This window comes from Takifugu flavidus, chromosome 7, assembly GCF_003711565.1.
Source record: "Takifugu flavidus isolate HTHZ2018 chromosome 7, ASM371156v2, whole genome shotgun sequence".
Classification (NCBI taxonomy): Eukaryota; Metazoa; Chordata; class Actinopteri; order Tetraodontiformes; family Tetraodontidae; genus Takifugu; species Takifugu flavidus.
Genome location: NC_079526.1, coordinates 14,660,705 through 14,673,409, shown reverse-complemented (window position 1 = coordinate 14,673,409; position 12,705 = coordinate 14,660,705). Strand labels below are relative to the sequence as shown.

Below are 12,705 nucleotides of genomic sequence, written 5' to 3'. Positions count from 1 at the left end.
TTTTCCTCTCCCCACTTAAAGATCATGTTGATTATCATGTCAGGGATGGCCCCTTTCTAACCCACTGCATGCATTCCACAGAAGAGGAACATTTGGCAGGGAATGAATCCTACATTTGCACACTTTTAAATTCTCTACATTTTTAAGGGCATGTCCAGATACCTTGACTTTGCATACAGCGGCATTCACTCTCCCATAGTTCAGTTAAGCACTCAAATTAAATTTCCCAAAACAGAGCGATCTGGGCACCTGGTAGCTCTTTACCATTCCTTGTATCAGCCACTCACCTCCACCCCTGAACAGCCACCTTCATAAAACCACACATCCACTAAATTCCCCCCCACCCAGGTCTTCCTCCCATCCTCCCTGTGTAATTACCTCGATTTCCCCTTTCCAGAGCCTCACAGCCCCTCTGTCTGCTGGTGGCCTCCTCTTCAAACCTTGCAAGAATTTCTTTGCTCATTGTTTTTCCAAGCTGTCTTTTACTCTATTGTCAGCCTCACATGTGGCAGATAATAATCCCTGTGTGATGGATTGGCCATGTTTTCACTATCAGAGACCATACTCTCTGTCTCCTTTACCAGCCGGTCGGAAATTTAAGGCCAGGGGCCGTTGTGGTGCTGCTATGATTCTATTAATTACCAGATAAATTGCCTTAAACGTGAAATAGAGCCATCCATCATGAAACAAAAGCCAGTTTTCTTGTGAGGAAGCAAAGCAGTGCAAGTTGCTTCCGTATGTCTAAACACTTGCACCGTGTCCCTGGAGCTGCAATCTGACTCTGCCCAATTCAATTATAAACTGCAGCCTTCTTACTTCCTGAATAGCACTTCATCTGCCAATGTCAATACAATTAGCAGGAAATTTTATTCATAGGAAAAGGTTCCTCAGTGAGTAATTAGTGGGATTTTAATTTTGGTACCTAGGCTCATGCGTTTGTGATTTTAGGATTCTATCTGGACCACTTGAAAAGAACGTGTTAATCATTACAATTAGTACACAGGAGGTGTTATTAATGTGTTCTAATGTGTACCACTGGTTATTTATTTTTCAACCTTCCTCCAGTTCAGGAGTTTATGTTTGAAACATGACAATTTTGGGGAGTAATAGAGCTGAGTACTTGATAGCTTTTGCTGTATAATTTACCAGTTCAGCATATTTCTCTGCATCCTTTCCTCAACATCCATGCTTTGGAAGGTCTGGGCACCTGTCTGTCCTTAAATGGTAATTCATGTTTTACTTTAGGATTAATTTCATTTTTGCAGGTTAAAACCAGGTTTAACTGTTTTGAGACCCTTCTCGATGTTTACAACGTTATTGGAGTCAATGTGCATCCTGACAGACACATATTGCCTACGACCAACATACTCATGTGGTTTGGTACGCTCACACAGAACAGGAACTTCTTGTCTGGGCTGCAGAGAAGCTTCAAACCTGATGAGGAAGTGAGCAGATGACACACACTCAATGTATCTCTCACACACACAAGCACACGCACACACACACCCCCTCACACTTGCAAAAAGCCGTTCCTTCTTGTTAACCTACAAGTTCTTGTAAAAAAGAAGAAAGCTGTATTATGGGATAGAACTTTGGTATTTTTTGCGCCAAATACGTGCACTCTTACACCTAAATCGTCCCACATAGCGGAATACATTTTTGCATTGGAAGGACGCTATGGGTTCAGCTGACACCTGGATCAACAGCATTTTTCATCGCTGTTAAAACAAAAACATCTTCCACGCAGGCCTCTGTGTGTTGTCAGTGTAATATGAGTAGGCTTTGCATGTTTACAGGTACGGATGATTCAACAAAAAAATTTCCTTCCATTTTCTAGACTGGATTGCTGCATATCATGCACGGCCTGCTCGACCGCAATTGCTCCTTTATTTGGGGATTTCTCAATCTTTGTTTACACACTACAGTACAGCCGGTGACTCACTGTGGCACTTTTCGCTGCATATGTCAGACACATGTTTTGGAAATTGTGGCTGTCCATCTCTCTTCGTTTACACTAAATCCATGTGGGTGTGCTGAAGTGTTGCAGGAACTACTTATTTTTGAATTTCGTTTTCATTATGGTAACATCGGATGCCTTCTTCTCTTCAGACATTTCACTTTCATTCCTGCGTTTCAACTTTCACCCCATCTTGTGTAATCTCATAGTTAAAGTTATCTCTCTGCCTGAGATACGCAGCATGTGGGTGAACAAGCACAAGCTCGCCTGTCTCTGCTGCTGCAAAGCTCCCTGTTGCCATCTAGTGGAACTGTTGTTTTTGTCTTTAAGGAGCTGCTTAAGCTCAGTGTGGTGGACCTAAACTCACTTCACCCTGAAGTCCTTAGCTCCAGTGCTTCTCCCTGGGAACAATGGGACATTCTCTCAGCAGAAGGTCGTGGCAGTGAGGGATCAGAACATAAATAAAGCAAAGTGGAGAGCAACGGGGGCGGGTTGTTTGGTGTGAAAGCCTACTGGGCTTATTGAGGAATGTGGAATTATGAAAATGGCTTATTTGATTATTTGATATCTGAAGTATGTTTCTTTTTCATTTATCATCTCTGTCTGGCCTCCTCGTCCATTCTCCTGCTTTGGTTTTGTCTTGTCAGTGAGTATGGGGGCTTTGGACCTGGAGGGGGATGCCCGCCCCTCAGCTCTCGGTAGGCTCGGCCACACCACAACTTTGAAAAGAGGGGGCAGCCTGCGGATACCACGCTCAAACAGTGAGTGTCACTGCCATTCGCACTTTCTGTGCTTAAGAGGGTGCTTTCCGTTTCACACCTCACCTCGCCAGTTTTTATTTGTTTATGTGATAGACTTAATGCCACATACTGTAATTCAGGGAAACACGACCACTATGATTACAGTAGCTCTTCCAGGAAGTTAAATATTTTCTATTGTAGTCGTGTAAATGAAAGACATCTATTATTTTATCAGTTGTGGTTTGCAGATTGAAACATCCCCAGGGTCTCTGTGTTGCAGCATGGCGCTATGAAACACCACAGCAAGTGCAGTTTGTGGAGAAGCTGTCGGATGTGGTGATTGGTCAGTTGCCCAATTTCTGGAAACTTTGGATATCTTATGTTAATGGCAGCCTTTTTAGTGAGGTAAATATTTGAGGAGCCTCCAGTGCATTTGTAGATCCAGTGCATTTATTTATTTCATTTATTTATTTGCACTTAATTAAAACTACACAGCATCATCCTCTGTACACATCAGGTCAATGTCAGAATATTAACTGAAGAACTTCATGGGAAAACCTGTTGGCAAGGCTGGGACTTATTCACTCATCCTTGATTAAATCACCATTACTGACTGTTGTGAGCAAAACAGTAACTCAACAAGTAACTCAACATGTCATTAATTGGCAGATATGACAGTTGCAGAAAGAATTATTAGTTTAACCTTTATTTGTGAAATGTACCTTGAAACTATCACAGAGTCAAATTTAAAATGTAGGCACGCATCTCAAAAAAAGAAAACTAAACAATTTGAATTAGGTGGCTTATTATTGTATGCTTTCACGGTAAATTGGGAACATTTTCTTTTTTGTTTCTGCAGACTGGAGAAAAATCTGGACAAGTGGAAAAATCTAAGAAGAATGCCAGGCAGAAACAAAATGACTTCAAAGTATGATTCAGTTTGACCTGTGTCCTCACCGCAAATTTATTTTATTTATTTTACTGCACCTTTACTTGTAAATCCTGCATTTGACAGAAAATGATTGAGGAGATGACCCATCGCCTGGTGAAGCTCGTCCGAGGGGCTCTTCTTCCTACCACATTGCCAAAGTCAGAGCAGAACCTTTACGGAGGCTGGGACAACAAGACAGATCTCAGCGGAGTCTGGCTGACACAAATCATGCACACCATTAGGTTGCTGACTGTCTCCATTGCGATGATTTTTATTTGTATTTCTATATTCCTTTATAACTTTTGACTCTTCTCTGTTGCCGTCCTGCTCAGGGCTTGTCACGAAGCTCTGTCCGCTTTGGAGATTCCAAATGATTTACTACAGGTGATCCAGGATCTGCTGCTGGACTTAAGAGTTCACTGTCTCATGGTGACCCTAGTGCACACTACAGAAGGTCAGCACACGGGTGGGGGGGGGGGAGGGGGGGGTCTATGAGCTGCTCTTTCTGGGATTTCTAGGTTAGACGAGCATCAATATGTGTGAAGGAGTCTGAGTTTAGACTATGAAATGGGACCCGCTGCAATTTCTACTAATGACATTAGAAATGTCAGCTTAGTGATCTCTTTTGTATCTTAATTTAGAGTGATATTTCAACATATTAAGATACTTTTATCACGGTGGAATTTTTTAGATCCACTATATAATTTGGCTGTCGTACAACAGTCACTTTTCCCACATGCAGCTACAGGGGAGGTCTCATCAGACTTCAACTAACCCCAGTTTCAATTGTGTTTGGGCATGCTTCATTTTTGACTGCTTTCTACTAAACCTACCACCACATTCACCATGATAACACGCTCTGAGTTTTCATTTTCCCCAGAATCCACAAACTCCATCTATATTTAATATACATAAAACACCTTTTATATCACATAGGAGGGATTTTATGATCCTTAACTTAGACGATCACACATCTAAATAATTGTCTTCTGCTGTTTGTGACATAAAGTGTTGAGCAGTTTTAAAGAGATTGACTGTATGTTTTTCCCCATTTAGATGTCAAGCGACTTGCTGAGAAGGAAGACTGGGTTGTAGATAACGAGGGAATCACCAGCCTGGTAAGCTTGCAGTTTAAATCATAATGACAACTTTAACAAATCACAGATTTTATGAAAACAATTTGAAATGATTGAAAGATTGTATGTAAGATTATCATGTATCTGTGGTGATGTCGCTGCTGTGATTTGTCTGTGTTCCGCATGTGATGCAGTTTACAGTATATATGTATACTTTCAGGATCCACTTACTTGCTTCCTTCCGTATGTGTGTTTTGCAGCCTTCACAGTTTGAACAGTGCCTGGTCCAAATGCTGCAGTCACTCAAAGAGCCTCTTGAGGTCAAACCAGGAGAAATCAATGTGAGATGATCGGTTACACACAACGTTCACACACTCAGAAAGATATGTGATCAGAACCATCTAATATTTGCACTGTTGACATGCTGTGCACAAAGCTGCTTTTATGACTGCTGAAGGCAGATGACTACTTTTGATTCATCTTATTATAGTCATCTTCTTAGCCCCTTACAGGCTCCTAAAGTTTATATTAGATGAGCACCAGTTCATACCTGTACCTACCAGGTCATGGTTGCAGCATCTGGCAGGTGGTAACCCCTGACCCTGAGTTGGAATCACTGTTTAGATGAAGATGTGAATGTCTGAAGAACAAAACAAACTCCTGTCCAGTCAGTTGACTTTAAAGCAGAAATGTTTAGGGCTTTAAACAACATGATCAGTGTAACAGTTCTAACATACAACAGAAGAGCACAATTGCTACTCAAAGAGACATAATTATTGTGGTATCATTGTCTCCTTATCAGGTGCTACAGTTGGAGCAGGTCCAGGATCAGGCCACAGAACTTAGTGTGAATATCATGAGGGTAAGGATACTGTTGGGATACTAAATGACTATCAAGGATATCGCAGTGACCTTTTAATGCAAGTTTATCTTGGAAAAATGTGGCTTTGTAATCAGGGTTAGACAATATAAAAACACAGCATATGTAGTTAATATGCTTAGTTGATATAGAGCTATATATCTCCTGTTTTGGATATTTATTAGTGATAAGGTATTAGAATATTTTAATGATTACAGTAAAGTATCTCCTTCATGATTGAAGACCTTTTAAGAATTGAAAGGAACAAAAGTGCATAGAATAAAAGAACAAGGGAATCTGAACAGTTTTCACATTTACATTATATTTAACTTCAGCCTTGAGTTCTATTCTGTTTACAGACAAAGCTTCTTTTTTTTTTAAACCCTCATTCAGGATTTCATAAACTGTTTGGAGCAGCTGAGCATTAAGACAGGTGGAGACATAGTGTCATCTCAGTGAGTGTTTGGCTGATCTCACAATTTTGTTAATTGATTTATTATTTGTTATTCAATTCTTAAAAAGTATGAATTTAATTTTTCTTTTCCTGCAGTGACATTTCAGTTGATCTCTCCTCTCCAGACCGGTTCCCTGGCATTCAGGAGGGCTTTAGCCCAACATCTGTAAGTGTGCATTTTTGCCTTAATTAATGATTTATTTTTTTTAATATATATATATATATATTTGAGAATGCTGCCAAAGAGTGGGCTCCTCTCCTTCACTTAACAACTCATCACCAAATATCATCAGGCTGTTTTGGTGTTCTGACCAAGAAGCAGAGTCATCCTCATTTCCAGTAACTTAATTGAGATGTTTCTGAAGGAGGTGAAGCGCAGACATGGAGACCGAGGGGGGGGGGGGTGGGGGGGTGGAGGAGGAAAAGCACTGGGTTGAGCCCTTCTGGTAAAGGTAAAGGGAAACTGAGCGAGGTACAAATTGGGTTTCCCCTAGCCAAAATCGTGCGGTAGGGGTTAGGCATCAGACCAGAGATAAGGCAGCCTGCTATTGCTGAAAACGTGAAATCTGAGTTAGGAAGGATGTCTCAGTCAATAACTGCCACCGATGCTATCGTCATCTTTCCTTCCACTATCCAGTACTTTTGCAAATGGCGCTAGTTTGAAAAGTGACCACCTTTTAGCAAAGCAACCATAGTTATGGCACATTTGTGTCATTGGTAAATAGGCCATTAAGAGGTCAGTCATGCAGACAATTTAAACTCAGTTTTAATTTGAGTTTGGCTGATTGTTCTGCATTTTACTGCCGTCCCTTCACACATATCGTTTCATTTCACCAAGTTGTTTGATTGTTATATTATTAGGAACATATGTTAAATTCATCATGGGTAAGTTCTCATGTGTTAAATGGTTGTTTGGAAGATTTGTTGCCTGTTCAACTCAAATCTGCTAGTAGGAAAAGAGTGAAATGGATGTTTGGATGGAGAATAGAAGAACCTGTCTGAAAAGTGATGAAAACCTTCACAATAAACTAGAGATTGTGGATATAGTTCAGGTTTGAACTTAGCTGTGCAGCACCGATGTTAAAGGGCAGATTTGATTTGTGTGTAGGAGCAGCGTCTCCTGATCATCCTCAGTAACTGCCAGTACCTGGAGAGACGCACCCTCTTAAACTTGGCTGATCACTTTGAGAAACATGGCTTTACTGGAACAGAGAAGATCACTCAGGTCGGTATCATTGATGAGTGGCTGCTTTTTAAAAAGAAAAACCGTGATGATGAAAACCTTCTCGTATCAGTGAGGTCTGCTGCCAATATAGATGTTGAAGATTAAGTTAGTCAGACTCTTCTGTGTAAATGTGAAAACAAAGGTCAATGCTCTACTTTCAACCCTTTTCTATCACCCACACTTACACATAAGTGCACACAGTTACTCATGGCTGAGTCATAAAGCAGAAAAGTGAGCAGCATTTTATTCTTTTATCTGTTTCTTGTTGTAAATTGTGTATATGGATATTTTACACGCGTCATCACTATTTATTCATTTACTTTTTAATTGAGTGCAGTCATCCTCTGTGAAATAATGATTGCATGAGTTTTTGGACACAGCCGTGGGCTGCACATTCTTTTTCTTTAAGTTTTTATTTGTTTTGTCTCAAACTGAACTAGACCCAAGGAAACTGTACACATCTCGTCGTTTTAATTCCTCCTCCCAAGTTAAACTGAGCTCTTGTCCCCATCAAATCCGCATGCTTGATGCTGCAGGTGAGTGTGGATGCTGTGCGCCAGCTGGATAGAAATCTCTTTGAAGCCTACATCGAGAGACGGGCTGACCCGATTTCCGGTTCTTTGGAGCCAGGCATCTACGCCGGGTACTTTGACTGGAGGGACTGCCAAACGCCTACAGGTAGAAGTAAAACCCTGCCTCACCCCTTTATTTCCTCACTGCTACGACTAAGGTGGTGAACAGACGGAGGGGACATTCACAGCCGCTGCAGACTGACCCCGATAATCCAGCTCTGCGGAAACCATCGTGTGTCTTCTGATCAGTGTTGTTGCGGTTGTCATGTGTAAAGTACAACTCTTTGATGGCTTACTGTAAACACCGTTGAACTCATTCTGTCAGTCCCATCCTAGACTTTCATGGCCTTTGTGTCATGCTGTGGGGGAGCAGTTGGGTTTTGGCTTGGCCTTTTATTCATCAAATGCACGTGGCCACTGCTGGAACTTTCAAGTCGTATGTGGTTTACCTGAGTACAGGATGTGAATTAACAAGTATTGTGTGTGAGAGCTGACAGCAGTTTTAAATTCACTATTGATCGAAAGTTGGGCCTTGCTTCTTGCTTGTTCCTGAGTTTGGACTGTGAAAGAGGAACATTTTGTGCAGTAAACCGCAGATCTGGGATATGATACTTTCACTTGTTGTGCTGTGTGTGGGACTCACGCTGGCGTGTAGCTGCAGCACGACATACAAACTCCAGTTTCAGTACTGCTGAAGGCTGTTGTGTCAAGATATTTTAATCCTCTTGTGATGCCAGGAAACCATCGATATTCACGGCAAGTCTTTAAAAGCCACCAAACACAGCAGTCAATCGTACTGCAGAGAGCAATTTACCATTGAGTTCATTTATCCCCAAAAAAATCATCAAATAAGGGAGCGTCGGGTAAATATGTGCCTATAAACGTTAAATCTTGTAGGATGATGCTGATATTGGAAGTATTGGGAAAAAAATCCAGAAATGCTATGTAATGTACATTAAATTGTTGGTGTTGCACCTTTTTCCTGCAACAGGCGTAAGAAACTACCTAAAGGAAGCTCTGGTAAACATCATCACAGTTCACGCAGAGGTACAATCACACTTGTGCTGTATCTTTATTTATACCCAGCCCTGCGTTAACCTGCTGATTTGTGTTTCCCTTCAGGTCTTCACTGTTTCTAAAGACCTCGTCCCTCGTGTGCTCTCTAAAATCGTTGAATCTGTAGCAGACGAGATGTGTCGTCTCATGCAGTGTGTGTCCACTTTCAGCAAAAATGGAGCCTTGCAGGTGCAGTGTAACACACATGCACACACCAAGGCCACACAAAGGGCAGTTTTGTACTCATTCTATGACACTGACTCAGAAGTAGACCCTCAGCCATGTGGGGGAATTTACCTGTAATTCTTACTGTTGTCTCTCTGCCCCCCCCCCTTTCAGGCTCGACTGGAACTCTGCGCTCTGAGAGATGCCGTAGCTACATACCTGAACCCTGAGAGCAAGTGAGTGCCAGACGTGTTCATGTACAGTCTGAAAGTCCTCCCATCCTCTCACCTTTTCACTCTTTGTTTTATGACAGTGAACTTTTCTCTCAGGCTAAACTCAACCCCCCAGGACGACAAAGTTTTAGACGTATTTGCAAATTCCTTAAAAAAAAAAACCAGCCTAAAATATTACATTCAAACCCTTTACAAAAAAAGGCACCATAAGGAGGTGTTTGGGACGGGAACACTGGTCCCAAACACCCAAACGACCTTCAGCTGAGACCGAGCAGAGCCCATTTGAGACGACTTGGGGGGGGGGATTTATCAACAAGGCTCTGAGAACGTTTGCACCGTAGAAGCAGAGACAGGAACTTGCCTGTGTGTCCAGTGATTTATGGTAGAAAATGTCAGACATAAATCTTAGCAGTCGCACATCCCTCACTACAATCCCTATTTATGTTACTTGGTGGTTTATGGAAAGGAAGTGAAAGCAATCTGGTTCTCTTGTGTGCATGTACTGCTGTGCGTATGGGTGCGTGTGCATGCGTGTGCGAGGACCTTCTGATTCCTGTCTTTTTCTCAATGTTAGTTTTAATCAAGCCTTTTGTCTGCAGTGGCAGCTTTAAGCTGGCTCTGGACGCCCTCCCTCAGCTGCACAGTGGAGCTGATAAAAAGTGAGTCTCTCAACTGGGCAGGTTCACTCAAGTGTTGTTATTTTGATTCAAAACTTGAGAAAATGATGTGTTTGCGCTGATCACGTACGTCCAATTACCATGAAAATGTAATTAACAATTAATGCACAATCACCAACAAAGCTACTCGTGACTCTGACAGCCTCTGGTGGTTATTTAAAAAGTTTAAAGAGTGAATTTCACCTTTTTTCTTCTCTGACAGGTTACTGGAGGAGCTGTTGAACAAGTTTAAAAGCAGCATGCAGCTCCAGCTCACCTGCTTCCATCCAGCCTGTGTCCAGCCTGTAAAGAGATAAAAAAATAGCTGTCCTCTTCTGACTAATGTATGTGCAATCATCAACGAGTCTTTGCAGTTATCGCTTTAATGCTTAGTCACTATTTCTAGTCTCACTTTTAATTTATCCTTCACGTAAGTAGACATTTCTTATGTCAGAAATGAGAACTGCATTTCACTGTTACTGTGCAGGACAGTCCCCACTTTTATGGTGAACTCAACCATGCAAGTTCAGTCAGAAGTGAAAAGGGTTCAGAGTTCAGGTCCACGGGGGGGTGAAAGATGTTAACGGGATCAAATCATGTGGATTCTCTCATAAAGACAACAACACTGACGTGCACCTTTGTCCTTTATTGTCTGAAGATTCTTACAAACAGCGCGGTGTCCTCTGGACTCATCATTTCTGACATTTCCTGTGCAAATGCTGTGCACTTCCTGTCCGTCCCCAGAACCCAGGCCGCCTCAGGTCTGAGATGTGACGTCATGGTGTCACGTGTACAGGTCAGCACATGAGTTTTGTATTGGTGTCCAACCTTGCCGGGTCAGGTTCATTAGCCAGGTAGAAGCTCTTGTGGTGCGGCAGTTTCACACTTCTTCTACCCCACCCTGTTTTGTCTGGGACCTCCAAATCTCACACTGCCATCCACTGGTTTTACTGGCTCCCAGTTTGTTTTCCATCTGTACAACCAAGCGCTGCTTTATTCACATACTGGCAAATATAAAAAATATATATATTTGGAAAAAATATACTGAAGGTTTCGTCAATTTTTTTGGCTTTTGTTGTGAGAATGTGGAGACTAAATGTTCTTTATGAGGTTTTTAACAGCCTGAAGCAGTCTGTGAGCAACGTTTGGGTCTGAGTCATTCAGTGCTCATGGTGCAGTGAGCCTCCAGTCATTACTGCCTGTCAACTGAGCATTTCAGTAACGGTAATGACACACACCCTTTATTTAGGATAGCTCATCAAATTCTACTAAAACACTCTGTTCACCTTTAAACGTTGATAAATGCATTTATTTCCTGAATGACTTCAACTTCTCCACAAGTTTTGATGCTTTGGAAACATCAGCTTTTGGGGTTTTCCATCCAGTTTCCAGTTTTTTTTTGCACGTCAAACGGTCATTTCACCCATTCATCTCAGGAGCCTCCAAGCCTCCCCAACGCTGGTTGTCTGGTTGGCGAAGATGAGAGGGGCGTGTGCTGGCTGGGTGGGGACGCCGCTGTCTGTTATTTAGGCCCGCAAAACCCAACGGGATCCCAGGAGGTCGACTGAGAGTGTCACGGTTGTGGGCGAGCGCCACATGTGCGCTGTCAGGGCCACGCCCACAGATGGTGAGAACGTTTGACAGGTTACCTGAGAGCAACGCGGATCGCTCACTCTTCATTTCTGTCTAATTTCTTTCACTCTCTGCTCCAAAACATGAGCCTCAAAACCTTCCCCGCCTCGATTTCGGGGAAGGCCGGGCAGATGTTGTTTTTATAGTCTGCATTCTAATCTTAGAGCTCTCTCCTCCCACAGATTCATTCACAAATAAAGTTCAAAGCCCGAAACTCTGTCTGTTTTGCAGCGAATCTGTGTTCACAGTAAAATGTGAAACTTTTCTATGCATGTGATCTGTTCCATACAGGAAATGAGGGATGATGTCACCTGTTCTTCAGTGGAGAACATCTGGGAAGACTTGATAGAATGTATGTATAAATATTGAAGTACTGAGAACAGTGTTCCACTTCTGCTGTAGCTTAATGGACTTAATGATAACACAACATTTTCACAATATTTTAAGAAACCTAAAATGAGTAAACAGACTTTTATGTGTAATTCAGAAAATAATGCAGGTGAACTTTGGAAATATCTTTGTAGTTGGACCGTATGTGCAAACCTGTAACCACAGTACTACTCTGGCAACACACCGGTCTCATGATAAAACATGCTTGGAGACAGCTAGACAGCCAACGCTACTTAATGTTCTTCAAGACTGTTAGAATCCATGTTTCGTGGCAGCATTTCAGACCTCTGGGCTCTGACTACGTCTCCTGTAGTTAAATACACGCTCACTGGGAAGAGGTAGCAGAAACGGAGAGGGAAGCTTTGGCGAGGGGAGACTCCACCGGAGTCTTGTTTTTGATCAGTTAGCAGGTTCTCAGCTCTCACAGACCTGAGCTCCACCTGCTGCCTCCTCCCCCCTCTCCTCACCTGTGGCTCTGATAAGCAGCATCCCTCCTCTGCTGCATTTGAGTAACATCTTCTATTATTTCCTGTTTACTACATTTAAGGATCACTTAAGACTGGATGATGCAGTTTATGGAAAAAAACATCTTTCGGTAAAGCTGAGCTTGATACAGCAAATGTCCAACTTAGTTCAGATATGCCCCTAATCTCTGGCTTTTCAATAAATATTTAATTGGCCAATCACAGGGCAGCATTTTGGGGAGTTTAGGCTTGTAGATGTTGTTAATTGGGCCTGCTGAGATCCTTGTTAAATCTG

At 42.2% G+C, this 12,705-nt stretch overlaps 1 protein-coding gene across 2 annotated transcripts in view; it reads left to right on the top strand.

Moving 5' to 3' along the window:
• Positions 1-10,553, top strand: part of exoc2 (exocyst complex component 2) — a 29,318-nt gene extending 18,765 nt beyond the window's left edge. Inside the window, exons 12-29 of one of the 2 annotated variants that reach the window (XM_057037919.1) lie at positions 2,605-2,718; positions 2,978-3,102; positions 3,557-3,625; positions 3,713-3,870; positions 3,961-4,082; positions 4,685-4,746; positions 4,965-5,045; positions 5,507-5,566; positions 5,957-6,018; positions 6,114-6,183; positions 7,126-7,242; positions 7,779-7,920; positions 8,806-8,861; positions 8,937-9,059; positions 9,210-9,271; positions 9,868-9,927; positions 10,148-10,268; positions 10,412-10,553. In XM_057037919.1, the coding sequence (XP_056893899.1) occupies positions 2,605-2,718; positions 2,978-3,102; positions 3,557-3,625; positions 3,713-3,870; positions 3,961-4,082; positions 4,685-4,746; positions 4,965-5,045; positions 5,507-5,566; positions 5,957-6,018; positions 6,114-6,183; positions 7,126-7,242; positions 7,779-7,920; positions 8,806-8,861; positions 8,937-9,059; positions 9,210-9,271; positions 9,868-9,927; positions 10,148-10,241 (1,577 nt within the window). In that variant the 3' untranslated portion in view covers positions 10,242-10,268; positions 10,412-10,553. Of the gene's footprint in view, positions 1-2,604; positions 2,719-2,977; positions 3,103-3,556; positions 3,626-3,712; positions 3,871-3,960; positions 4,083-4,684; positions 4,747-4,964; positions 5,046-5,506; positions 5,567-5,956; positions 6,019-6,113; positions 6,184-7,125; positions 7,243-7,778; positions 7,921-8,805; positions 8,862-8,936; positions 9,060-9,209; positions 9,272-9,867; positions 9,928-10,147 lie in introns of both variants that reach the window. The other variant, XM_057037918.1, reaches the window with a different exon arrangement.
• Positions 10,554-12,705: the final 2,152 nt, after the last annotated feature.